At 36.7% G+C, this 27911-nt stretch overlaps 1 protein-coding gene across 21 annotated transcripts in view; it reads left to right on the top strand.

Annotated features, from left to right (window-relative positions):
- The window catches only part of LOC137625896 (zinc finger CCCH domain-containing protein 18-like), a 384898-nt gene that overhangs the window by 240585 nt on the left and 116402 nt on the right, over positions 1–27911 (top strand). For 9 of the 21 annotated variants that reach the window (XM_068356883.1, XM_068356874.1, XM_068356983.1 and 6 more), the window contains 3 exons: positions 8118–8177; positions 20505–20564; positions 26741–26800. In XM_068356883.1, coding sequence (XP_068212984.1) covers positions 8118–8177; positions 20505–20564; positions 26741–26800 — 180 coding nt within the window. The remainder of the gene's footprint in view (positions 1–8117; positions 8178–20504; positions 20565–26740; positions 26801–27911) is intronic. The other 12 variants (XM_068357016.1, XM_068357007.1, XM_068356973.1 and 9 more) reach the window with 3 other exon arrangements.

Here is a 27911-nt window from a genome sequence, read left to right as displayed (position 1 = left end):
CTTTTGGGCAAGCTACAAAAGAAACGGCAGTAACGGCTTCCACAGGAGAAGTGATTTCTCACTCTTCTGTTAATGATCTGCCGGAAATTACTCAAGATGCTAATGAAATGGCCATGGAAGGCATCCCCTTGATGCATAACTTGATACTAAAGGGGATCTTCCCCATCTAATGTGGACTCCCTCTGTTTCGGTAGTATCAGAACTGTAGACCATGGAAATATCAATGAAGACATTCGAAGAAGTGACCTCACACGCCTTCCCCGAGTAATTCAATATGTCACATTTCTTCTGTTGTGAATTCATTCATAGCTTTAGCAAATATAGCAGAATACAATGTGAGACCTTAAGAGATTGCTCCTGAGCAAGCACAGCTTATCTCGCTCTCCCACCTGTTAGTACAAATTTGGACAAACTTTGCTAACCTTTAAGATCTATCTCACATATTTTGCCCACCCTTAATGAAGGGCCAATCACACTCGCCTGGTCATGCATACTCAATGGTTCACGGCCATATGTGGCGCTGTCCCCCTTGGGTACTTCTAACTGGCACTCTCTCCAAGGAGAGCAATAGTGCAGTTACATGTTTGCCCTCACATATGGCACTCACCTGTTAGCTTGCTATCTCAAGTGTTGACACTCTTACAGTGGAGGAATCTTCTCCTGACCAGTCACAATCTACAACACTACGCTCATCCCGTGATACACACATCCCGGCACATGAATGCTTTTCTCATGATATTCGCACGCCTCTCTAAAGAAGCTCACTCCGTGGAGTACATGCACCTCTTTACCTTAGGACTATTTCCCTGGCACACAAGTACTTCTCTCAAGGTAAGCTTAATAGAATATGGCCTTCTTAACGAGTGATTGTCTCGACGGAGTCGTGGTTTCTTCTTATTGTTGAAGAATTGTGGCGGGCAAGAGGGCTCTCGAATCTGGGGAAATTGCTCCCCCTGTTTGAATCCAAATTTCTCTCTTTCTCATCTATTTCTTCTTAATAATATTACTTTGACCTTCTAATTTTGTAAACTTTCTCTTGTCTTGCTGGCATTAACTCTGAATATTATTTCTCTTAAGTATATATATATATATATATATATATATATATATATATATTATATTCTATCTGTTCATTTATTTATTTATTTATTTTTATTTTATTCAAATGGCGTGGATATTTCCACATTCATCCTTATTGCCTGCTTAGTTGAATGGGAGAAGGGATCATAGTTGTGAGGTATTTGCATTTAAAGCTATATGTGAGAGTATTGGATGATTTCAGCCTACCTGAAAATGGTTTGGACCTTTTTGGTAGAACTATTCTCAAGGGTTGGGTCATCGGAATCTGGGGGAATCCAATCCTGGAGGTGGGACTCTTGGCTTCTGGCTGGAAGCCCATCATCACAGATATGGGGAGGAGGATTCCATATTTTCTTGGTTTCAGTCCTAACAGGTGGGTTTAGCTTACACCTGTGCCTCTATATCTGTTTTGGTGCTATCCTTTGGGTAGGGTATGGAGTACTGTAAACCATCTGGTTAAGTATACTCTGTGCCGATAGTGGAGTAAGCAAATTTCCTTTCCAACGTATGATACTTTCTTGATATTCTCAAGTAGGTAAACCAACCAAACAAAACTAAACCCCACCCTTAACTATGGACCATTCAAAAAATGACGCCCCATCCCTTGGATATGCTGACATTCCCCCGGCACTTAATTCATTTGAAGAAAATTCTGTTGACGGCTTCGGAACTAAAAAGGACCATTCTTCCAATACTCGAAAATCAAGTTATTTGGGCAACACAGGAGAATTTGAAATCCTGCATGCTACCTAAATTCCATTAGACAGATTACGATGTGATATAGAAAGCATTTGAATGTTACGCCTTAATCAGCGTGATAAGAATCCGACTCAAAGGTGACAATGGGATTCTTGGATATCCTATGATACTCATAATGATGCATTTAATGCAATATGTGATATTATGGATATTAAAATCAATAATTTGAATATAAAGGGCACTCTGTAATGGTGGTACCTAAAGATCTCGATGTGTACAAACCTGAAGATTGAATATACAAAGATATAAAGGTGGTTTTGCCCTCCCTGGGAAAGCCAAAACCACCAATGAGGCTTGTTGCTCAATCAATAGGGGGCACAGGAAATGACTTCAGGATCTGTAAATTCTTTCAGAAGAAAGTAGGAACGAGCGCATCTGGAGATATATCTCGGTATGGAAAGAATAGTTTTCTCATTTATGCCAAATTATACATACAATCCACTATATTATCCAATTTAAAGACAAATAGCAAAGGTATAAAGTGGGATGTCAAACCACACCTAAATTTTAGTTATGGAAGGGAGTTTTTAATAGAGACACATGAATTTACAGAAGACGAGATACTAGCCATGTGTTCATTAACCGTGTGGAAGGTGCATAAGGTTCCTGGGACATCGATGATTATCCTTACTTTTCAGGATGCTGATGTGATTGAAAATGAAATGATTAAATTTCTACCTTTTAAACCAAAGGCACTTCAATACTTCAAATTTTAACACCCTTCCAAAGTCTGGAAAAAGGAAAAAAATGTGTAGCACTTGCTCTGAACATCACCATAGAGAGTATACACTTGAGGCCAGGTGTTTAAACTGTAATTTGAATCATAAATCTACTTAACAAGACTTGCCAGCAATTGAACATATTAGTGTGGGACATGCCAAGCGAGTATTGAATAGATCAAGAAGCTATGCCAAGGCACTGAAATCAGGAGGAAAATTGCTGTAGGGGAGACATCTAGCCCACCTATTACTGCCAGTAGTTCACAAAAAGATATGCCAAATGGTAATCTGCATGATGAGGCAAGAATATCACCTCTTAAGGCTTTGCCAACCTCTATTAGACCTTTGTCCCCCATTGCAAAGGAAAAAATTAAACTCTCTCAGGCTCTATCTTTGCCTGATTTGATGGAGGTTTCACCTAAAACAAAATTATCAGGTGCATCTGTATTAGGGAAGATGCTGAAACCTGATAAATCACCACTTTTAATTGGAAAAGGAGAGAGACCACCTCCATCTCTCTCACCCCCTTCCATTAAGAACACCAAAATTATGACATCAAACATATACTGCATGATGTTTTGTCTGTTGATATTTCAGATCAACAAGAAAACAATCTAAATCAATCCAAAATTCAAGTGGAGGTCCACCAACCTCCTCTACAATTAGGTCAAAAGAACATGAAAAAGTTAAATATAGAACCTGATTTATCAAGACCTCTTTTAAGATGGTTACAGGAAATAATGTTAAACCAAAAACTGCAAATGGGAAGACCTCATCCAAGATATCTTCCAGAAAATAAATCAATCAGTTTTTTCCTCCATTTTGCAGTAGAATTGTCAGGGTTTAAGGGCCAAATATAAACTTAAGCTCCTCATTCATGAGCACTCACCCATAATTATAAGTCTACAAAAGAGCACACTTGGTGATAATACTCCTTGTCCTCGCAAATATATTGGATATAGGACACCATATGATCACCGAGTAGGAAGCCGTGGCAGATGTCTCATATGCATTTGTTTAGACGTTCCCCAAATATCTTTGTCTATTCATACATCTTTGCAGGCAATGGTTGTACAGATTGATATAGGGAAAAATACACAATTTGCTCTCTGTACTTGACTCCAAATAATAGCATTTTGTATGATAATTCAGCAGAGGTGATTCAACAACTGCTTCAACCTTTTCTATTACTTGGAGATTTGTGTGGTAGTTATCCTTTATAGGGTGGTGTTTTAGCAAACACCAGGGGCAATATTATATCATCAATTGTGAAAAATGAGGATGTTGGACTCCTTAATACAGGAGAGCCCACACACTTTCACATTCAGACAGGTACTCTGTCATGCATTGACCTTTCAATTACATGCTCTAACTGCCTTCTTGATTTTGATTACAGGACATTAGATGATTGGCACACTAGTGATCATGCACAATCATTGTTAGTGTTTACCAACAATGGTCCCCCTTTACAAAGATTGCCTTGATGAAATCTTGACAAGGGGGACTGGGTTAAATTTCTTGAGCCAAGTGAAATCAAGGGGAGTGCAGAACAGTTTGAAACTGTTGATGATGCCATAATCTTACTGAATGAAACTTTCAATTCGATTCCCAAAACCACAGGGTTACTTCTGGCAGAAATGGAAGGCATTGGTAGAGGGAAGATGAACGAAATCTACATCCTACAAGAACATTACTTAGAGTTTCCCAAGACATGTAGAAGTTATAATGCATGTGTTTGTTTACTTGCAGTTTGTATGTACATTCTGTTTTCACAACGTCCTCAGGAACTTTATAGCAAAGTCAATGTTACCTAAGGTCATAGAAAGAACAAAAAGTAAGCTGAGAACAAGAATAAAGAACTAAGAAGAGAAGGAAACATGAATAAGAGTACAAAGCCAAAACATGCTAACTAAAACACTGGCAACAATGAGAGATCGCTGACAACTCATGACATACTTACGCCAAGTGTAATAGTAAACTTAGGGTTTAAATACCTTGTATAGGGTGCGTTTACGTAGGAATAAACAATAAAAGTTATCATAATAACGTGATCTTTATTTCTTTAAGAAAAGAAGCGAAAATGGAAGCGACTCATTAAGTACCTAAAGATGATATAGGTTCTAAAAATAGGGTCAGGAGGCCGGAAGCAATCTATAATAAGATTAAAAAGAACCTAGCAGCATAAAATACCCGAAGGCATGTAAACAAAGCGTGAGGTGAACAACGCGTTGAAGACGCGGTAAGGCCGCTAGCCGAGAGCGCACTAAAACACATGCAAAACGCAAAATAAGGCGTGAATGCCAGGGCAATGATAATGCCAAAACATTCTATGGTACTTAACATTGGTGCAGGAGGAAGGAGAGCTTCAGCCATGTTGAAGTAATCTCAAAATAAGCAAAAAAGCACAGCACAAGCAAAAGGGAAGCGTCGCGACACGAGTCCAAAAGAAGGATGTCAGATGGCGCTGGTGTCGGGCGTCGCTGGGGTGGTTCAGGCTGGTATGGTTAGAGCCGCTGTCGGCTCACCCTACATATTGACGAAGGAATTCTCTAAATGGAAGACGACCTGTGAATAGTGGTTTTCACACGCCCTATCTTTATACACGACGCCCTTAGGGGCGCTCGCGCGAGGGTAGTAACCTCTGCATTCCATGCTTCAACTTTCTCTTGTATATCTGGAAGTTATTTATATCAGAAAAGTGACAAGAAGGACCTTTTTACCGGGCGACATAGGTCTCTCCCCAGAAATAGATTTTTCCTTCGTCAAAATCCCTTTATTCACACTTAGGTACATTTTTCTCACTTATTTATTGTTCAATTTTAGAGAGAAAGATATCAGTGAAAAGAGAAATAAAAATCCCACAATTTTGTGAAATGGATGTTTGATTTTATTTTCTCTTTTCACGATTATTTTGTTTCTAGATGAGGAAAAAAAATAAAAATTCATAAAAAAAGGAAAATCAAAATTCTGTCTCACAGCATTGTTCGGTTTATAAAGTTGTTTTTATGGTATTAATATTCAATACAATATTTGTCATATTAGTGGGGGAAAATGTACCTAAATTTTTTTTTTTACTCATGATTTTTGGTAACAAATTAAATTTTTTTTGATCAAATGACTTGAAATTTTTACACGATGAAGGTATTATATGTCTAAAACATATAGACAAATGATGTTTTCTTTATCATTAGAAAAAAAAAAATGGCGGACGGTCCCCTTAAGGGAGCATGGACACTAATCATGTGTAGACCACCCTCCAGTCTGGACAAGCATAACTCCTCACGCTTGTTCTCTGGTAGTTGTGAGCATTCGTATTCTTGCTCTAGAGAACGCTCCTATGAAAGTATCTATTCACCCATTCAGCGCTATGAATCATTTGTGCATGCTTTGATTGAGGTAATACCATCTGAAGAGGAAATCTCATAAGGGAGATTTCCAAGAAGTAATCGCTCATTACAGGGACGTGATCGCCTTGCATATCACATTTCCCATGAGGCCATCTCCTCGCGTTGGCTTTCTCCAGACCATCCAGCATCTCCTCCAAGATATGGGCTTTTTACTAGGCAATACAAAGGTTTCTGGATATCTGCACAAGTCCTCTGCAGCGGTCTTTCAAGCAAAGTGGGTAATTTTCTGCTATTTAATGCCATAGAAGGGGTAATTCTCTGGTCAAAGCCTCTCTGCAATCGATTGCAGATTTTCTCATCTACCTTTGCCAGGAGAAGCTTTTCTCGGTCACAGAGGTAAAAGGTTATCGCTCAGCCTTGAACCAGATCTTCTGCTGAAGGGCTTTAACCTTTCCTTCTAGTGGTAATTATCCATGCTCATGAAGAGCTTTGAGCAGTGTTGTCAGACAACCCGCGTGGTATGTAACCAGAGTCTTTATGTCCCTTAGAAGGGCTCCCTACAAACCACTTCAATAAATGTCGGATAAGGACCTCATTCTTAAGGATTTTTTCTCAATGTTAGCCTTGGCAAAGAGAGTAGGTGAACTTTAATATTTCCCCTGTTGTACCTTAATCCGAGGTATGGCAAAAGGTTTATTTTATCTTTGTTCCAGAGTCTGTGGCAAAAACCCAGAACCTTGCTGTCGATGTCAGGTTTACGTGTTTCTCCATCTTTTCCCTTCGGGAGGCAATTAAAAGTCTGGATAATTTGCCTTTTTGTCCTGTGAGAGTGCTTAGAGACTACTTGAAGAGAACCCATTCTTTCAGATTGCTAATGATTAAAGAGTAGATTTAAAAAGACTCCATTTCCTTGTGTATTCACGAAACTATCTAAAGGGTGTATACCTGAGGTTCTAACATTAGGCTTGGATAAGAGGTAGAATAGCTGGCTTTTTTTTCCCCCCTTCTTTCCTCTCTCTTGAGGTGCTGTGGTCATCCTGTTATTTACTAGATTGGATGTTTGATGCAGGTAAGCTTCCATACTAAGCATTTTAATAAAAGTATCTTACCCCTCTTATGGCCCTACATTGGCAGTATATCCTTATTAGCATATGAGCTTCTTCCATGACCATTTGTCCATAAGTAAATCTATCCTAGCATCCGGGATCCTTATATCAAGTTAGAAGGTAGCTGGAATCTTAGTCTGAGTTCCTTAACATCCCTAGAATTTAAGCCAGCCACTTTGGTTATAGGACTTTCTTCCCACATAATGATGAGTGGCCTATTAAAGGACAAGATTTTGTATTTGTGTAGGAACAAATCACAAATTTCAATAGTACAATACTTTATCTTTAATAACTACAAACCTGAGCCCTTTGAAGTTTCATTTCTTGCCTCAATCACCCCATAAACCCTATGTTAAGGTCAAAGTGGGAACTTTACCAGCCATTAACCACCCAGACACCAAGTTAAAATTTTAGCTTCTGAATTTCACAAGCTGAAATCACTCCTATTAAAGTTTTTTATAGTTAGGAAAAATACAAACTACTTTTGAAATTTGGGATTTGAAGAGTGAGGTACATCAGAAGCAACTGGTTTAATTATTGTTAGTATAGAAATTTAGGGGTGATCAGAAGACCATTCAAGGACCATTAAGGTCAATTATAACACTTAAGTGAATACAAACACCAGACTTCTGTGCAGGGTCTCATTAATAATTTGCCTTATTTCTTTATGGGGAATGGTGGGTGACAAAGGCAATGTCTACTGTTGATATCATTGAAGCCTTTATACCTCTTGATTAGCTGTCATGATATATATGAATTATAACTTCTGGTGGGTAATTTTACCAGTTGTGTACAGTATGCTCTTTATCTACTGTGGGCTTGAAATGTTTATTGAAATGTACTTCCTTATTAGGATCATAATTAAGAATGAAAGCTTTATTACTTCTATTTTTGTGAAAGTCCCTAATGGCTTTCCAGTAGTTTTGAAATATGAATAATGTGGGTTTGTGTTATTAAATGCTGAATGTTAAGAATCATATGAAGTCCTTGGAGGGTGAGGAGTGGACAACTTCTTTGGTTTATGTAAGGGATCTGTATATTATTTTTCTAAATGCTTCTTTTTGTGCTATTTTTTACTGAAGAACATACTCTTTCTGTCTTCTTAGGATGCTTAATATTCCCCGAAGACCTGAGCCGAAGTCCAGTAAGATTGATCCTGTTGAGAGGTTTGTGATTTTGTGCTTTAATTAAGATTATTTTATCTTTTGCTGTAGAATACCTATCTCTATCTGTTCATCAACTTTTAATTAAAAAGCATGGTTCCTATTCTAGGCTGTAATCTTCACTTTAGCAACAGCTCCCCAGGTTTCAAGAGTACCTTTACACATGGCCAATAGTTACAAAAGTTGGAGATTTTGCTTTTAAGTCCTTGAACTGCTGTACAGTACTATACTTAATGATCCTGGCATACCCCCACCAAGCATTAATCAGCAACTTTCTGAGCTTGTCAGACTTTGTTGGCAAATAAACTGAGCAGGTCCCACCTGATTCCTCACACCTGAGTCACATCCCTATATAACGAGTTGAACAACATATAGGAGATTGTAAGGCTATTGGTAGAAACTTGGTCTAGACTTTTTGCCATCCTTTTCTATGAATAAAATAACAAGTGGGAATGTGGAACCTACTCTTCCAAGGGAAAGTTATACCCACACTGTCAACGGGTTCAAAATCTGTTCTCTTCAGCTCCAGCTCGCATGGAACTGTAGAGAGACCTATATGGCAGATAACTCACCTGTTTTATTATTAAGATGACGTTAAGGTAAGCATGGGTTGTGGTGTGACCCTCACAACTAGTGAGAAGGAACCAAGCTCTGCAGTCGGAAAAGTCACTAAACTCAGATGTATGCAAAAACCCTGGACAATGCCTGTGAGCTCCAATGTTTGACCTGTTTACATCCCCTCTGAATCACTGGTTACCCTTTTATTGCACTTTGCAATTTTTTTTGGGGGGGAGGGGGGCTTTAACGACGCAGTTCCTCTGGGGGTTTAGTGACTTGGTACATTATGGTTACAATTTAAGGTTCTTTGCAGTGTCCCTTTTGCCTTTCACTATACCCCTGTTCCCCATTCCATTGCTGTCCAACCTTTTTTAACTTTTACTTTATAGTACAACTGCAGTGTTTCCCCCCATTTGTATCTAGATTTTGAATACCCTCCCTGGCTCAGCAAAAGGCCTTATAGTCCAAATTATTAAATGTAAAACCAATGTCCACATGATCCTCATTGGTTTATGCTGATCTGGAGATTATTAGTTTTTGGATTTGTTCTTATCTGTATACAGGTCTTTCATCCTTTAAAATGGAGATATGTTTTCAGCAGCACTAGAACAGCTATTGAATCATTACTTAGGTAATTGGTAGAGGTAGGTGGTATAAAAGTGAAGGCCCTGCCCACCCACCGTTCACAAAATAGCCACTTCAGTCCTCCGCCACAACGGGTACAGATGTACCGTTGGGGTGCTCGCTCAACGTTTTGGATCTTTTCAGACATTAGCTTGTCATAAGCAGTGTTTTTTTTTTCAGGAGTGACACGCTTCTAAGCAGAAGCATACCAAAAGATAAGTACAGTCATACCTCTTCATGAAAGAATCTGCTTTCAAAATTTTCAAGCTGGGAAACAAGATGCGAAAATTTTTATGACTCACTTTGCTAAAAATATTTCATGTTAAGAAAAGAGATTTGCCAGCCTGGTCGAGAATGAAATAGTCACCCATTGAAAAAAAAAGTTGAAGAAAATGGATTTACACAATAGAAAATGTAGCTGTAGTCTATAGTAGGGGTAACTATAATAGTACAGTACATATGGTACAGTAAATTTTGTATATGTACAGTATTGTACTGTATGTATTGTACAGTATTATTTGTCATTCATTATTACATTGTTCTAGTAACTACTTAATTTACAGGTATTAACAGTTAGTTTAGGTATATTGAATGGCTCAAATGTATTTGGCTGTACAGTATTTCATTGTGGTTATACTGTAGCTTTATCATAAGATTTAATGTGGTGTTTTGTAGGGTTTGGAACGAATTAGGCAATTTACATGTAAAATGTGACTTGCAACACGAAAAAAATCATGTTACAAAAGCCACTCCAGAACGAATTAATTTTGTGTTGTGAGGCATTACTGTATGTGGTGAAGTGAATTATGTTCCTATAAGGTTACAAACCTTTGAAACACAATGTATTGTCTACATTTGTGAAGGGGTAACTATAAACAACCACCCATCTTATAGTTTTGGTATCGCTCTTCCGATCAGGAAGGCGATGAACTCTGAGTGTAACTGATCTTGCTTCGACGTAGGATCTCTTTATCAATTCTGAATGAGTTCCTAGTAGGGAAAATTCATCTTACAGCCACAACTAGTGCTGACAGGGTTCCCTGGATGGCGATGGCGATCCATTTGTAGTTCAATGTTAAAGTATTTCCAGTGTTCCTATTTTGACAAATCCACACGCTCTTTTAGCCTGCTCCTCCGAGGGAGTGCAGTCATTATCAGTTACCCAGACCGTGATTCTTCTCTGACAACAAGGAAAAATGGTTGGCAAGGGGAAGGAGAGGTCACCCTCTTTTTTCCTTTTCTAGCAGTTTCATCTCCATCCTCCATTCCATTTGTCTGATATTTCGCCCTTAAGAAGAATATTGTTGCGTGGCAAGGCCTTTTGCTGTAAGTTACTTTCCATTTTTAGGATTCGCTCTCCTTGAAGGAGTGAGGTCACCTGCTTGACTGGGTCAGTCAAGAGAACATGAGCTGGAGTTACAGTTACCACTCTTGCACCATGAGCAAGTAAGCAGTCCTGATTTGACTGGCAACCACTGGTAAAAAGAATATTATCTGTCTACCTTTTGCTACGTTTAAACTGCTAATGTTCTTACTATTTGGTAAAAAATTTAATTCCCAGAATCTTACCTTTGAATGAAAAAGGCTTTTTACTACAAGTCTCAACTTAATGACCTTGATAATGAAAGGTGATACAATTTTCTCTCGCTACTGGCCTATTCCCCCTCTGTGGAACTGCTACAATACCTCCCAGAAGGCCCCATATATATAGAGAGAGAAACAATTGGAGATTCAAACAAACTCTGACTGAAGTAGTAAATATCCTGTGTTTGTACCCATCAGGAAGTCCTCTCACGTCACCACAAGCAAATCAGCTTCTCTACACACGGAAGTTTTTTTTTTCTTTTATTTCTAACGTTATTTTTACACTATCTGTTATCTGTAAGAGAAAGAAAGAGACAGACAGACTGACATGCACTCACACACAGTATTTAGATTTATATAGAGGAAATTATGAAAATAGTATGGTACCAATATTGTGTAAATGCAAGACGAAGTATGAAACGGGTTAGAGATGTTTCATTGGCAACTATGAGAGAGAGAGAGAGAGATTGATTGATTGATTCATATGTAGAAAATTATTAATGTAGTACAGTACCAATATTTAAAAACAAGCCAAACAATTATGAAGCAATTAGAGAAGTTTTATTGACAACACCTAGCAGTCCTCATTGTGATGTCGTGAGAGATAGGAAATGACCAAAATAATTATTACTGGTTTTAAATAAACTATTTTATATCCTAAATCTTTTACATACTTTATTGAATAGACCAAGCATTAATTTAAAAAGAAATTATAATAATGTGCATATAATTTTTACAGCAACTCGTCAAATCGGCTGATTCAATCGTCGAGTAAAATGTAAAGACTACAGTAATGCACATGGTTGCTTGTTTTTGTATGTTTTATGTCATGGGATAACATAACAAAACAATAAATTAACTGTCTGTATATTCATTGAATATACCAAATAGTAATTTAAAAACAAATTACAGTAATTTGAAATCAGACAACTGTAAAGTAGCATAATATTTACTGGTATGCAAGTCAACAGATTCGTTTGTCTAGTAGAATTTGAACACAACTGCAGTGCATACGGCTACTGCTTTGTACACATTGAAATAACCTTTTATATATTTGTTGAATATTTCTACCAGTAATTTGAAAATAAATCACATTAACCTAAGTATAATATTTATGTTAAACTACCCTTCAAATCACCTGATTCAATCATTTATAAAATGTAAACACTACACAGCCCATATTGCCACTTATTTATGTGTTTCTATGGTATAATAAGGTAATGAAATAATAAAACAACCTATTATATAATTTAAAACGGGAAGTAAAATGACATTTGCAATAACCCGATATTTATTTCTTATGAAGCAGGACTATTAAGTTAACTTTTGTAGCTGGGAATCGTAGGCATGTGAGTGAAGTTAAGCCTACCCTGGGCCAAATTTTAATAATTCATCAACATCTCCTCCTACGCCTATTGACGCAAAGGGCCTCGGTTAGAATTCGCCAGTCGTCTCTATCGAGCTTTTAAATCAACACTTCTCCATTCATCATCTCTCACTTCACTCTTCATAGTCCTCAGCCATGTAGGCCTTGGTCTTCCAACGCTTCTAGTTCCTTTCAGAGCTCAGTTGAAAGTTTGGTGAACTAATCTCTTGGGGAGTGCGAAGAGCATGCCCAAACCATTTCCATATAACTTCTCACCATGATCTCATCTTATAGTTTCTTTTCTAATCCTGTCCTTCCATTTAACTCCCAATATTCTTCTTAGGGCTTTGTTCTTAAATTTATAAAATCTGTTAGATGTTGCTTCATTGTCATACCACAACTTATGTCTATACGATAACACTGATCTCAGTAAATTGATAGAGCCTTATTTTTATATGTAATTTCAGGCGATTTGATTTCCAAATTTGACTTAACCTAGTCATTATCTGATTTGCTTTTTTCAATCTTTCATTAAACTCAAATTCTAAAGATCTTGTATTTGAAATCATAGTTCCGAAATATTTAAATGATTCTATCTCATTAATCCTTCCTCCTTCCAATGATATTATGTCTTCCATTGCATATTCCATTCTCATCATCTTTGTCTTTCTTCTATTTATTTTGAGCCCATCCTCATGTAATATTTCATGCATTCTGGTAAGCAAGCTTTGCAAGTCCTGTGGTGTTCTGCTAATAAGGCAGCATCATCAGCATAATCTATGTCGGCTAATTTCCTATTACCAATCCTGTCCAATCCTTCTATGCATTACAAAATCCATGAGGAGGATAAACAACATAGCCGACAACACGTTCCCTAGGAAATCTCTGCTGTTCACTGGAAATTCATTTGATAGGAGTCCATTAACATTAACTTTGCACTTGCTATGCTCATGAATAGACCTATTCAAATTTACATATTTAAGAGAATTTTTAATAATTAACAACTTGAAAATAGCTTCTAGGAACCTTTTGTGTTCGTAAGTTAACCAATTCGGTATGATAACAGTGGCTCATATTTATATATTTAAGAGAATTTTTATCTTTTTATAATGTCTGTCTAAGTTATATACCAAATTTCAATGCTATACCTTTAAAACTAAGGGAGAAGATAGAATTTGAAGGTCTAAAAGTATAGTTTTGAAATACGGGCTTTAAAAGTTTCTCTTTGTATTGTCACAAAGAAAATATTAATAAATCCTGATTATTATGGATTTTATGTTCCATTTTGGATATTGATAAACCAAAACAAAGTTGATTATCATAATTTAATCATAAATGAAGATCCCTTTGCTCACTATTTTGCTTCTTTAGGCAAGACGGTCACTCCTTCATCATATCTCTCATTCACAAACTGCTAATTTTGCTGATATTACCCATTTCTGAATTCTTATTAGAGCAAATATTCTGCTTCCTTATGTTATCGAGATGTGGAAATTGTCTAATCCTCTTGGGCATGATGAAATTCTTGCCGAAATCATGAAATACAGACGTAAAAAAAAGTGACTGTCAGAGGTCAAACTCAAATGTGTATTGTATTTGAGGTTTGTGCCAAGACTGAGAGCCGAAGAGTGTAATTACCACATAATACATCGTCTTGTGACTCATGGAATCTATACAGATGCCATTGCTCACAATTTCAAAACCTGTTTTTTCCCCATAAATCATCAGCTGTCTCGAATATGGAAGTGATCGACCTGCAAGGGGTGACTAGTCTACATGCTATTGTCTGCTTTAGGACCGATTTTCGTCTAACTTCCCTCCTTCCCCGTCTTTTTACCCCCCCCAGGGGTCGACCTCGACCCTGACATACCTTTATAGGGGTAAGTGATCAAACAGCAAAGTTATTACATAATTATAAATTGTCGAACAGTGTTGATACTTGTTTGGTTCTTTATAGTTGGAAAGTGTGGATGGATGGTGTGTCTACCACTTGCATGTCATTGGTTTTGGCTTAGATGCCATATATTGCCATGAGGTCCATTTTCCCTCAAATGCTAATTTCTGAATTTTTTTTATTTTTTACAAATTTGATTTTTTTCTATTTATTTTGAATTTATCTTCAATAATGGCCAGCAGGCAGTATTCCCTCGGCATGGATGTCATCAACACACTTCTAATGGAGTTAAAAAGAGATGTTGATGATAATATGGAGTTTGCAACCCCATTCTTCATTTCAAGTGGTAGATTGGGCTGTAAGAGTTGTTGCGGTCTGCGGCCATTTTGTTGACATACCCGAAAGGTAAGTTGGCATATCTCTATATATTCTTGTTCTGTATAGAATACGTGATATTTTGGTATATTTTAATGCATAAATATCATATTTTATAGGAGATAAAATGATTTTCATAAGAAATTTACATTGTGAAACTACGCCGTCAAAAAATGACCTTTAGATTTCGCCCCTGATATAACAGTAAATTACATCTTAGTGCACATTTTATTATGTATTTCTGTTCTAGGATAATATGAGTATTCTATAAGAAAATTAGCCTTTTCCTATTTCATTTGGGTACCCAAAAAAATTCATGAAATTTGGACAAATTTTTTTGGCCAAAAAAAAGTTACCCTTTTTTTCTCATTTCAGATCTTGACTTCTATGGGTCCAACTCATTTCCAGCAATTACACGCTGTTGCTTTGCCATCTAAGAAGGTGTCCCTAAAGGAATTTATGTGTATATGTATATTTCTATTTTTTGTGAATATTTACGTCGTCTTTTTTTTGTATACTTAAATTTTTAATATATTTCCAATAAATAGTTATTTTGTAGATGGGTATCATTTATATTTTCAGTAGTTTTAAACATTCTTTGAAGTATTTTTAGCAAGTCAAACAATACAGATTGATGTATAACTGAATTTTTCCTGAATTTTTTTCGGAGTCGGGGTCGCGCGCGACCGAGTATACCCTTAAAGGGGTGTCCGAGGAGCGTACCTATCCAGGGTTAAAAAGTAATGATTATCAAAATTTACTAAAACAGAAGTACTGCATTTTCTTGTAGGGAACAATGATTTTGGTTTATTAAGTTACTTTTACTAATAACCCTGTAACTATGAAAGTAAGACGAATTTTGACAAAATAATTCGTAAACACATTTTCCATTGCCATACGAGCCTCTGTGAAATTTTTCAGTATTGTTTATCTTCCTATACCCCCATATATTGGCATACCAGCCGGCCCCCTTAAGCAAATAAGTCATACCACCTGAGAACAGTGGAGCATCTGCAGGTCAATTCAAGCATGGTTGGACTGCCAGTAGACCAGGGCAAGATACAATCGGTAAATACAAAGTAGTCTCTTGCAATATTATATTACGCTGGGAAGTGAAGTTAATTAGAGGAAGCATCACCCGAGCTGCAGTCATCCAAATGTTTGAAATTAATTTCAGTGCAAAATACAAAGGAAGCACTCCAAAGGAAAGGGATACTCGCAGGAAGACCTGAAACTCTTGCCTATGGTGGAAAAGCAGCAACATTTCTTAATGGACATTGACATATCTTTGGCATTCAGGAACAATACCCAAGTTGGTGTCAGGAACAAATCTGAAGCCTCAGGGCAAAGAGACAAAAAAGAAAATGCTGTTCAATGACAAATACTGCAGAGGTTGTTACATTTTTGGGCTTGTTGCTGAAGAAAGGGTATGCACAGCAGGTACAACCAGATGCAGTCCATGCAAGACATCCTACAAGGTATTTACCACACGAAGTTTACCACTTGAGAAACCAGACAAAATAAGAGTAGTATTTAACTGCATGGCTAGATTCAATGGATATTCTATGAATGACCTGTATCTACAGGATCCTGATCTTATAAAGTCCTACTTAGTTTGTTAACCTAGTTCAGAGAAGAAAGAATGACAACATCTTATGAAGTAAAAGTCTCCAAAGAACATGACTCTATGATTATGTAGTGGCCCGAGGGTGACTAACAGTAGAAACTACAAAAATAACAGATGACCATATACATATTTGGAGCAGTCTCATCTAGTGTGGCCAACATTGTTCTGAAGAAAAACACATCATGCGAAGGAGTAATTTCAATGTAGACGATAGACCACTGCCTCAAGTTGGTCAGTTTTTATGGGATGTAATATCATGTGGAAAACAATACTTTTGCGTAGTGTCATCATGCAAGAGAAACCATTAACCAGACATGGCCTATTGTTTGCTGTAACTTCACTGTTTGACCCTCTTGGTGATGTTGCTCCCTTAGAAAGAAAATACTGCAAGACTTGTCTCAAAATGTTTTGGATGGGATGATGATATAGCCGAGGCCTACCAGGCCTGATGGGAAAAATGGCTATTATTAAAGAGTCACCTTTGATTTCTGAATTACACTTTAACATACACAGGAAATGCAAGAACTTTGAACAAATTTAAACAAGTTATTTTCATGTGTTATGTGATGTATGTCAAATAAGCTGCATATATCTGACTTAACAAATGGTTTATTGGAAAATCAAGAGTAGCACCTATGGTGCCTATAATATCAATACTCAGACTGGAGTTTACAATAGTAGTAAATATACAGGCATGTATTACAAGGGCTAGACATCCTTGTTAACAGTGTAACTTATCAACAGCATTTGTCCTGAACTGAGTAAAAGAAGTCAGACAGTATTCACCACCCAGTCAGTGTAGATACATAAACACCAAAGACATGCTACCCAACATAGCTTCAAGAGGAGTAAATGCAACCCTGCTAGTGGATACCAAGCTGTGATATCACGGGTCAAATTTCTTATCCATAGAGGAATCCATCTTGCCAACAGACACCCCGCATGAATTATACAAGATATTCCAGAATAGTTTTTTGATACTCCCCACCTTTCTCAAGGCAAAATCTGAAAGTGAGACTTCACTTGCTATCTATTAACTTGCCAACAAAGCCGAAGTAGTCGTCAAATGCACTCAAAAATGATATTTTCCAGGAAAGTTTAATTATCAACATAATCAAATAGATGCATGGGGCTAAGTTTGGTAAAAATCAAGCACAGTCCATGGCCATTATTATTATTATTATTATTATTATTATTATTATTATTATTATTATTATTATTATTGTTATTATTATTATTATTATTATTATTTCTACTACTACTACTACTAGCTAAGCTACAACCCTAGTTGGAAAAGCAGGATACTATAAGCACAGGGGCTCCAACAGAGAAAATAGCCCTGTGAGGAAAGGAAACAAGGAAAAATGAAATATTTTAAGAGGAGTAACAATATCAAGATAAAAATTTCCTATATAAAAAGATAAATATTTCCTATATAAAAAGATAAATATTTCCTATATAAAAAGATAAATATTTCCTATATAAAAAGATAAATATTTCCTATATAAACTATAAAAGCTTTAACAAAACAAGAGGAAGAGAAATAAGTTAGAATAGTGTGCTCAAGCAAGAGAACTCTAACCCAAGACAGTGGAAGACCATGGTACATAGACTATGGTACTGCCCAAGACTAGAGAACAATGGTTTGATTTGGGAGTGTCCATCTCCTAGAAGAGCTGCTTACTAGAGCTAAAGAGTTTCTTCTACCTTTACCAAGAGGAAAGTGGCCACTGAACAATTACAGTGGAGTAGTTAACCATTTGGGTGAAGAAGTATTGATTGGTAATCTCAGTATTGTCAAGGGTATGAGGACAGAGGAGAGTGTGCAAAGAATATGCCAGACTATTCGTGTATGTGTAGGCAAAAGGAAAATGAACCGTAACCAGAGAGAAGGATCCAATGTAGTTCTGTCTGGCCAGTTAAAACACCCCATGACTCTCCATCGGTAGTATCTCAACGGGTGGCTGGTGCCCTGGCCAACCTACTATCTAGCTTCATTGATCCAAAAAATGGTCTTTAGCACATTGGAAGACTAATTTAGGAAGCTAAAATTTCCCAATACATGAAACACCCAGTTATTTTTCCCAAAAGAGGTCAAATAACATCTTCGATCAGTAAGGATATTCACCAATTGTTTTCATGACCTGGAAGAAACCATATCCTGATGCCTCAACCTGAAAAGTACTGGGCTATGAATGGCAGGATCTCCCAATAGACCAAGGATGTCTGATCCACCTCATGATTTTGTGATCTCAGCTCCACCCTTTACTGTCACCTATTTGGATTTTTTTTTCCACATCTTTTATCAAAGAAGGCCATAAAGAAGTAAAGGAGTATGTGATCATATTTTCTTGCCTTAACTAACCTAAAGTCCAGTTCCCCTATAAATGCCTACTCATTGCACACCAATGTTTTCATGAATGTTCTAAGATGATTCATAAAAAAAGAGTAGGCAACATAATGTTGATGAGAAATGACAAGGGGATAAGTTTCAGAGGTGCAGAGAGAGCTATGAGTGTCACTGCAATGATGGACCATCAAGGTGTTAGCAGAAAACTTGGACTGGAGTATCAAATTGAAATTCAATCCTCCTGCTTCCAGTTTGATGAAAGATATATGGAAACGAATGTATCAATCCGTTCGTAAGGTTCTCTTGCTCCTTCCACTGAAATGTGGCAGAAAGATCAACATGGATACTCACCATATAATTGTATGATGTGGGTGTAATAATTAACTCCAGACCATTGACAACAATAAGTGATGATATCGGAGATCTCAATCCATTATATTCATGCCAACTACTTACTATGAAACCTGCAATAGCTCCACTACTGGGACATGCTGAAGAATTGGAGTTTCATGCTTGAAAGATGTGAAAACATGCAAGTCTTAGCTGATATGGTGTGGTCAAAGTGGAAGGAGTAGTTGGTCACACTAAGAATGTTGTAAGTGGCATATTCCAAAAAAAAAACCTCCAGATAGATGGTGATGTGCTTAATACCATTGAAAATCTTCCAAGGAACAATTGGCAACTTAGGCACTAAGTAAGATGCACCAGGATGAGAGCAAAACCACATGCATATGTAGTTACACTCAGATTGAAGACAATGAACTCTATAAGACCAGAACATAAATCGGTCAAACTTATCTCAAGGGGACAGTAACTTGGAACATTGCTGCAAGTTTTTAATGTTTCATAGACATTATTATATTGATTAGAATCAACAATCAAGAGATGATAGTCATTTATTGGGTGGAATATGTAGATGCCTTTTATAAAGCTACATTTATTTAGATACAGTATGTTATAATATGAACAGTGTAATATCAATCATTGTCGAAGAAGTTATGTAATGTTATTTTGTGTAGTGCTTTGTTTACATGTATGAATCATGGACTTGTATTTGCTTTATACTGTATATGCTAATTAGTATATTGCGGGTTGAAATTATCCAGACAGCTACAAACCCCATAATGGCAGTAAAGCTAAAACAAAACATTTCACCAGACTTCTAGAACAGTAGTGTAAAATTGATTGAATACCAGAGTACAGTATTGTAGAAGTTGATAGAATGTGAGTACAATACTTTCTTACTCTGTATATTAACGACCAAGCTGACTCGCATAGTTACATACAGTTTCTCAGAGTGTTTATACAAAGTGTCCTATTAATTATTTCAAGTCTTTTAAAGTCTTAATATAGTTTGCTTGGATATATTCATTGGCTCACCTTTGGATCTTGAAGTCACTAAATTTTGCATGGCACGTTCGTACTTTTATTAGTTATTCAACAGTTTAATAAGGTAACAGCCCAAATTGAATATTATTGAAAGATTACATATAGCAGATCAACGGATTGTGCATTTAAGGAAGTTTCCTCCTCAAAGTGTTCATAGTGGTGTATTTTTTCAGGATAAGTATTCAGTTGTGAAATAAAACCGTGCCCATTACAATTTTGTTCTAATTTTAACCTGTGGTGTAAACAGTTCACTGCAGCTATATCCACTTTGGGTATCTGTCAGTGGCTTCAGAAAAATAGAGAAATATTCTTTTCTATATGGCCAAAATTAACAATAAAAGCCTAAATTTAAGTCGTGTAGAAGCTGATAATGGTGTTGAAACATGATTCTGTAAGTGTGGTGTATGTAATTGAATGCTGTAACTTATGAATCATATGAAGTCCTTGGGTAAGAAGGGGATACCTTTTTTAGGTTTGTGAGCGATCTTTGTGTCAATTTTTAATTGTTAATGTTCCTTTCTATTGAATTGTTACTGAAGGGCTTACTCTTTCTGCCTTCCTAGGATGCTTAATATTCCCCGAAGACTCGAGCCAAAGCCCAGTAAGATTGATGCTGTTGAGAGGTTTGTGATTTGGTTGCTTTTATCAAGATTTTTTATCTTTAACTGTAGATTTAGCTCTGTATATTAGCATCAACAGTGAATTGAAAAACATAATTCCTAGGGTACACTGTTTTGGAAAAGGCTATGCTTTTGATTGTATGTTTTAGTTTATGGTTTGCCTATTTATTATTTAGTTTTACTCATGCATCCTCTAAATTCCACTAATCATAGGGAAATATTTTCTCTTATTTGTTTAGGGTAAGATAGAAGTTTAGGAGCGCATAATTGGAACTTATAAAATGGAATACCTTTCTACTCAGATTCTATATCTCTGTATAGTGAGATATCTCAATACTACTACAGTATATGGTACAGTGCTTTGTTTTGTTATTGGTATGTTAATCTTTGATAACATGATTTGGTAGTTACGGATTTTATCTGTGTATTGGAGTGACCTGGTGAAAATGAATAAGTTCCTCTGCACATGTTTGTGCATTTATGTACATAGCCATTTTTTAAGTGGCTTCTCGGCAGAAAATATGAGTTCCTAGGAATTACAAACCTGTTGCTTTGTAAGACCTCTGTAGCTAATTATAAGAACAACATTAAATTTCACATAAAGAGCATGTAAATCTACTGTCAAGACATGGAGGTCTTCCTTGCTTGGTTAAACCATTTTACTTGCCAAAAAGTATTGATTTCACGGCTGTTGTTAAGATACAAATGTGTTTGTAGTGCTATGTATTTACAGTATATACCCTTTTCATCATGTTTTCATCTTACTGCTGGTATTGATTTCATAGTTTCCTTAGTAGGTAAACATTGTTATTCATTTTTTGGCTTGAACAATATCCCTTTTCATTTATTTCAAGTTTTGAGAAAGTCCAATACAAGTAATTGTTCCATGATAGCTCCAACCAACAGGGCTGTGATGTTTTGGCCATTGCTAAGCTAGATAAATGGACTTGTTTGTATAACCCATTGGCCTGTTAATTTGAAAATGAATAAAAGCAAAACAAAAAGTGTCCTTGAGTATAACCAAGTCTAAAGACTGGAGGGGCATGATACAGCCTAGGTTTTGAAATTATTCGATATATGATCTCATTTTGTCTTGTGCACTACTATGTGGATTTCCATCTACTTTCTTCTTTGCCTATTGGTATCTCTTCCTCCTTTGAGTTTTTTTTTTAATTTTTTTTTTTATTACATAAGCAGTCTTCATTCTTTCTCATGATATTTCCAAACAATGAGTTTTAGTTATTTGTGTGTTTTCCATGTGTTTCGTTTGAACTTCATCAATCATTCAATGGTGTTACCTATGCACTTAGGGAGGCAAACTATCATTTGTATGTTGTACCTTTTGAAAATTCCCATTTTCTTTGTCAGTAGACATGGTCAAAATGAAATTGGGTATGTGCATTGTTTTTTACTTTCCTTTAAGAGAACAAGCGAATGAAGTTTATATAAAGGTATTAGATGGAAAGAAAATTGAAATTCTTAGGTAAATATAAATAACTAGCAGGTAATCATCATTCATATTGTAAAATTCGTAGGCAAAAATTTGTATCCTAATTGACACTTTTTTCCTGGCTCCTTTTCAGCCCTTCTCTTGACATATTCCAACTATTACAATATTTAGATTGTCCATTCTGCAGCCTCGGGACATCTTTTCTTCATATTTTCCCTCTTAATAAGGTCTTCCCAGTGTAGTCCAACCTTATGCATGCAATCATCACAAATGTTTGTATAGTATTTTACTGTTTACCATACCTTGTATACGATACTTATAACAAGCCTGGAAATGTTTTATTCAAGGCTGCTTATGGGTTACTACAATGCTTATATTAACTTCATCTATATTTATATTTGGCTACCGCTTGCAATATAACTTCCGATTAAGTATGGAATCTTTTACAAGGCAAAAAAGGTTGAAATTACCATAACGATTTTTGCCATTTTCAAAAAAAGTTTAATGTAAAATGGGTGATTAAATTTTGTAGCACATTTATCTGCAATGGCATATGAGTTGTCTCATACTGCAATGTTATCAAACATATGGACTTGGGTATGGTTACCTGTCAGTTATCAATAGTTTCTTGATGAATATACAGCATATCAGCTCATATATTTTATGTAAATCATGCCCCCTGTGGCCGCGGGGGCATAATAACAATTAGAATAGCGCCAACGTTATCCCTGCGTGTCGTAAGAGGCGACTAAAAGGGACGGGACGAGGGGGCTGGGAACCCCCTCTCCTGTATATAATCCTGCGAGACGTCAACAAAGAGATGGAGCTGGGGGGAGAATGACTGCTCCCCGCACTCTAGTTTTGGGGTGTTTGAATGTGCGTGGATGTAGTACGATAGAGAGTAAAAGATGTGAGATTGGAAGTATGTTTAGGAAGAGAAGGATGGATATATTGGCCTTGTGTGAGACAAAGATGAAAGGAAAGGGTGAAGTGATGTTTGGTGAAATGTCTGGTAGAGTGTCTGGGATTGAAAGGGGAAGAGCGAGAGAGGGTGTGGCTTTATTGCTGAGTGAATGGATGACAGGTTAAGTAGTGGATTGGAAGGAAATATCATCTAGGTTAATGTGGGTAAGGGTTAGGTTGGGTAGGGAATGTTGGGCGTTTGTCAGTGCGTATGGGCTAGGTAGTGAGAAAAGTGAAGAACAGCGGAATGAGTTCTGGAACGAATTAACTAGGTGTGTAGAAGGACTGGGTAGAAGGAATTATGTAGTTGTCATGGGTGACTTAAATGCTAGAGTGGGCGCTGGAGAGGTAGAAGGTGTCATTGGGAAGTATGGCGTACCAGGTGAAAATGAGAGTGGTGAGAGACTGGTAGATATTTGTGTTGAACAAGAGATGGTAAGAAGTGCTAGCTTTTTCAAAAAGAAAGATAAAAACAAGTATACATGGGTAAGAGTGGAAAATGGAATAGTAGTAGAAAGGGCATTAATGAATTGTGTGTTGATACTAAAAGAATGTTTGGAAGATTGAAAGACGTGCACGTGTTTAGGGGTATGGCTAACGGTAAGTCTGATAATTTTTTGGTGGAAGGAAAATTAGTTGTAGCAAAAGAGTGGGGAATAGAGTAGGTGGATGTAAAAGGGAGCTAGTGAGGGTTGAAGAGCTAATGAAACCGGGGGTAAAAAGTAAATATCAGGAAAGGTTGAAAATGGCATATGACGTAGTGAGAGTAAGAGAAACTGGTAATTTAGAGGAGGAGTGGAAGTTAGTAAAAGAAAATTTTGTTGTGATTGCAAGTGATGTGTGTGGCAAGAAGGTTGTTTGAGGCAGCATGAGGAACGGCAGTGAATGTTGGAATGAAGGAGTGAAGGTAAAAGTGGAAGAGAAAAAGAGGGCTTTTGAAGAATGGCGGAAGAGTAATAGTATAGAGAAGTATGAAAAATATAGAGAGAAAAATGTGGAAGTAAAGCGCAAGGTACGTGAGGCAAAGAGGGCAGCTGACCTGAGGTGGGGTCAGGGATTGGGGTATTCATATGAAGAGAATAAGAAAAATTTTGGAAAGAAGTGAAGAGAGTAAGGAAGGCTGGCTCAAGAATTGAAGAGACAGTGAGAGATGAAAATGGAAGGTTGTTAAAAGGAGAGGAGGCAAGGAAAAGATGGGCGGAATATTTTGAAAGTTTACTGAATGTTGAGGATAATAGGGAGGCAGATATAATTGCTGTTGCAGGTGTTGAGGTGCCGGTGATGGGAGATGAGAATGAGAGAGAGATTACAATAGAGGAAGTGAGGAGAGCACTAGATGAAACGAGAGTAGGAAAAGCATCTGGTATGGATGGTGTGAGAGCTTAGATGTTGAAGGAAGGGGGTGTGACTGTACTTGAATGGTTGGTGAGATTGTTTAATATGTGTTTTGTGTTGTCCATGGTACCAGTAGATTGGGTCTGTGCATATATTGTACCACTATATAAGGGTAAGGGAGATGTGCATGAGTGTTGTAATTCAAGAGGTATTAGTTTGTTGAGTGTAGTTGGAAAAGTGTATGGTAGAGTAATGATTAATAGGAATAAGGATAAAACAGAGAATGCAATCTTAGAAGTACAGTGTGGTTTTAGAAGAGGTAGGGGTTGTATGAATCAGATTTATACAGTTAGGCAGATATGCGAGAAATATTTAGAAAAAGGTATGGAGGTGTATGTTGCGTTTATGGATCTGGAGAAAGCGTATGATAGAGTTGATAGGGAAGCAATGTGGAATGTGATGAGGTTATATGGAGTTGGTGGAAGGTTGTTGCAAGCAGTGAAAAATTTCTACAAAGGTAGTAAATCATGTGTTAGAATAGGAAATGAAGTGAGTGATTGGTTTCCGGTGAGAGTGGGGGTGAGACAGGGATGTGTGATGTCGCCGTGGTTGTTTAACTTGTATGTTGATGGAGTGGTGAGAGAGGTGAATGCTCGAGTGCTTGGACGAGGATTAAAACTGGTAGACGAGAATGACCATGAATGGGAGGTAAATCAGTTGTTGTTTGCGGATGATACTGTACTGGTTGCAGACACAGAAGAGAAGCTTGACCGACTAATGACAGAATTTGGAAGGATGTGTGAGAGAAGGAAGTTGAGAGTTAATGTAGGTAAGAGTAAGGTTATGAGATGTACGAGAAGGGAAGGTGGTGCAAGGTTGAATGTCATGTTGAATGTAGAGTTACTCGAGAAGGTGGATCAGTTTAAGTACTTTGGGTCTGTTGTTGCAGCAAATGGTGGAGTGGAAGCAGATGTACGTCAGTGTGAATGAAGGTTACAAAGTGTTGGGGCCAGTTAAAGGAGTAGTAAAAAATAGAGGGTTGGGCGTGAATGTAAAAAGAGTTCTATATGAGAAAGTGATTGTACCAACTGTGATGTATGGATCGGAGTTGTGGGGAGTGAAAGTGATGGAGAGACAGAAATTAAATGTGTTTGAGATGAAGTGTCTAAGGAGTATGGCTGGTGTATCTCGAGTAGGTAGGGTTGGGAACGAAATGGTGAGGGTGAGAACGGGTGTAAGAAATGATTTAGCAGCTAGAGTGGATATGAATGTGTTGAGGTGGTTTGGCCATGTTGAGAGAATGGAAAATGGCTGTCTGCTAAAGAAGGTGATGAATGCAAGAGTTGATGGGAGAAGTACAAGAGGAAGGCCAAGGTTTGGGTGGATGGATGGAGTGAAGAAAGCTCTGGGTGATAGGAGGATAGATGTGAGAGAGGTAAGAGAGCGTGCTAGAAATAGGAATGAATGGCGAGCGATTGTGACGCAGTTCCGGTAGGCCCTGCTGCTTCCTCCGGTGCCTTAGATGACTGCGGAGGTAGCAGCAGTAGAGGATTCAGCGTTATGAAGCTTCATCTGTGGTGGGTAATGTGGGAGGGTGGGCTGTGGCACCCTAGCAGTACCAGCTGAACTCTGTTGAGTCCTTTGTCAGGCTGGAGGAACGTAGAGAGTAGAGGTCCCCTTATTGTTTCGTTTCATTTGTTGATGTCGGCTACCCCCAAAAATTGGGGGAAGTGCCTTGGTATATGTATGTATATGTATGTATCTGTGCATGGTTTAACAGCAGAAAAGATTTGAAATATGTTGACAATTTGCTAGGGATAGGGTTCACACTTGCACATTTAGATCATCGGTTTAGTGTTTTCATATTTGTATTTACTACAATGAAATGTATATATCTCATATGTATTTCAAGTACCAAAATTTACAATTTCAGATCTTTTACATACACTCATAGTGTACGTAGTGACAGGTCAAGGATTAAGCTTGAAGCAATTTTGAATGACATGTTTGCATCTACAAAGTTAAAAAAAATTGGAATTGGTTTTCATGAACTATTAATTCTGTGTACTACTACTGAATTTTACCACTTTATTCTCTTAATTGAATTATGCATGAGCATTTGACATTTGTCATCATCAGATTAATTTCTTCCCTATTTTTTTCTAACAAGTACCATTATACAGTACATAGCTTTAAGATGGCTTTATTTAATCTTATTTGTCTTTAGGTATAAGATGGCTTTTATTTGATGTCAACTGCTTTCTCTTAATGTATTTCTCTGGTGTTTGGTTCTGAATTTAGTTGCTTGTATTGGTCTTTGGTGCCACACTTGGTTAAAGGTTTTCCTTTTTTGCTTTCTTGACATGTTACAGAATGTAGTTTTCCTCTATTTCTTTACTAGAACTAACTTTTAAATATATTTCACCTATAGGATGCTTAACATTCCCCGGAGACCTGAAACAAAAGGAAACAAGATGGATGCTAAAGAGAGGTCTGTGGTTGCTTTATTTTTAATCCTTAATATTTTCCTCTTTGCACTTTAGCCTATAGTCTGCAAAACATAATATAAAATACACACACTCATTCATATAAATGTTGGTACATATTGATAGCTGTAGTGACAAAGTGGAAAAGTTATGAGATTGTCTCTACAATTGATAGAATACATATGTATACTGTATCTGTGGAAAATTACTTGTCCTTTTGATAAGTATTATGTGAAAATGTACCCTATAAATATGAAGAGAGGTAAAACGCACAAAGGATGAAACTGTGGTAACATTAAAAAATTAGTGCATGCACATAAGATGGAATTTAAAGAAATCGATATGGTTGTAGCTATGGATTATTGACCAGTAGTGGGTTAACTTTTATTAGTTACACTTTAAGCAGTCCCAACTGTTTCCACTTTACATTTACCAACACTTGTCTGGTGTTTACATGAATAAGAAGTTAAGAAAAGTTTAAGATAAAAGCAGTGACAATAATTTTTGTATACTGGACTATATATATATATATATATATATATATATATATATATATATATATATATATATATATATATATATAATATATGTTATATATAAATATATATATATAATTTTATATATATATAATTTTATATATATATATATATATATATATATATATATATGCATATATATATATATTTATATATATATATATGATAAATTTTTTGCACATTTAAACGTGTTTCTTTCATATTTCAAATAAGCCATATATATTAATACATTAAAGTCTGGATTCTCTTAACGACCTCGGGATCAGAGCCCAAGGCGGAACCGCCCAAAGACTATGATATCGGACCGGCGGGGATTTGAACCCTCGCCAGGATATCTGTATGGTCACTGGCATACAGATATGATATCATAGTCTTTGGGCGGTTCCGCCTTGGGCTCTGATCCCGAGGTCGTTAAGAGAATCCAGACTTTAATGTATTAATATATATGGCTTATTTGAAATATATATATATGTATATTTATATGTATATATGTTCATACAAAACTGGTCTAGTGTAGATTAAATACAATGACTTATTCATAATTTTCATTTTATTTGATACTGTATATTATTTTCATTTG

The sequence above is a fragment of the Palaemon carinicauda genome, chromosome 2 (genome assembly GCF_036898095.1).
Source record: "Palaemon carinicauda isolate YSFRI2023 chromosome 2, ASM3689809v2, whole genome shotgun sequence".
Taxonomy (NCBI): domain Eukaryota; kingdom Metazoa; phylum Arthropoda; class Malacostraca; order Decapoda; family Palaemonidae; genus Palaemon; species Palaemon carinicauda.
Note: the sequence above shows the minus strand (reverse complement) of the source record. Positions and strands in the feature narration are given on the sequence as shown.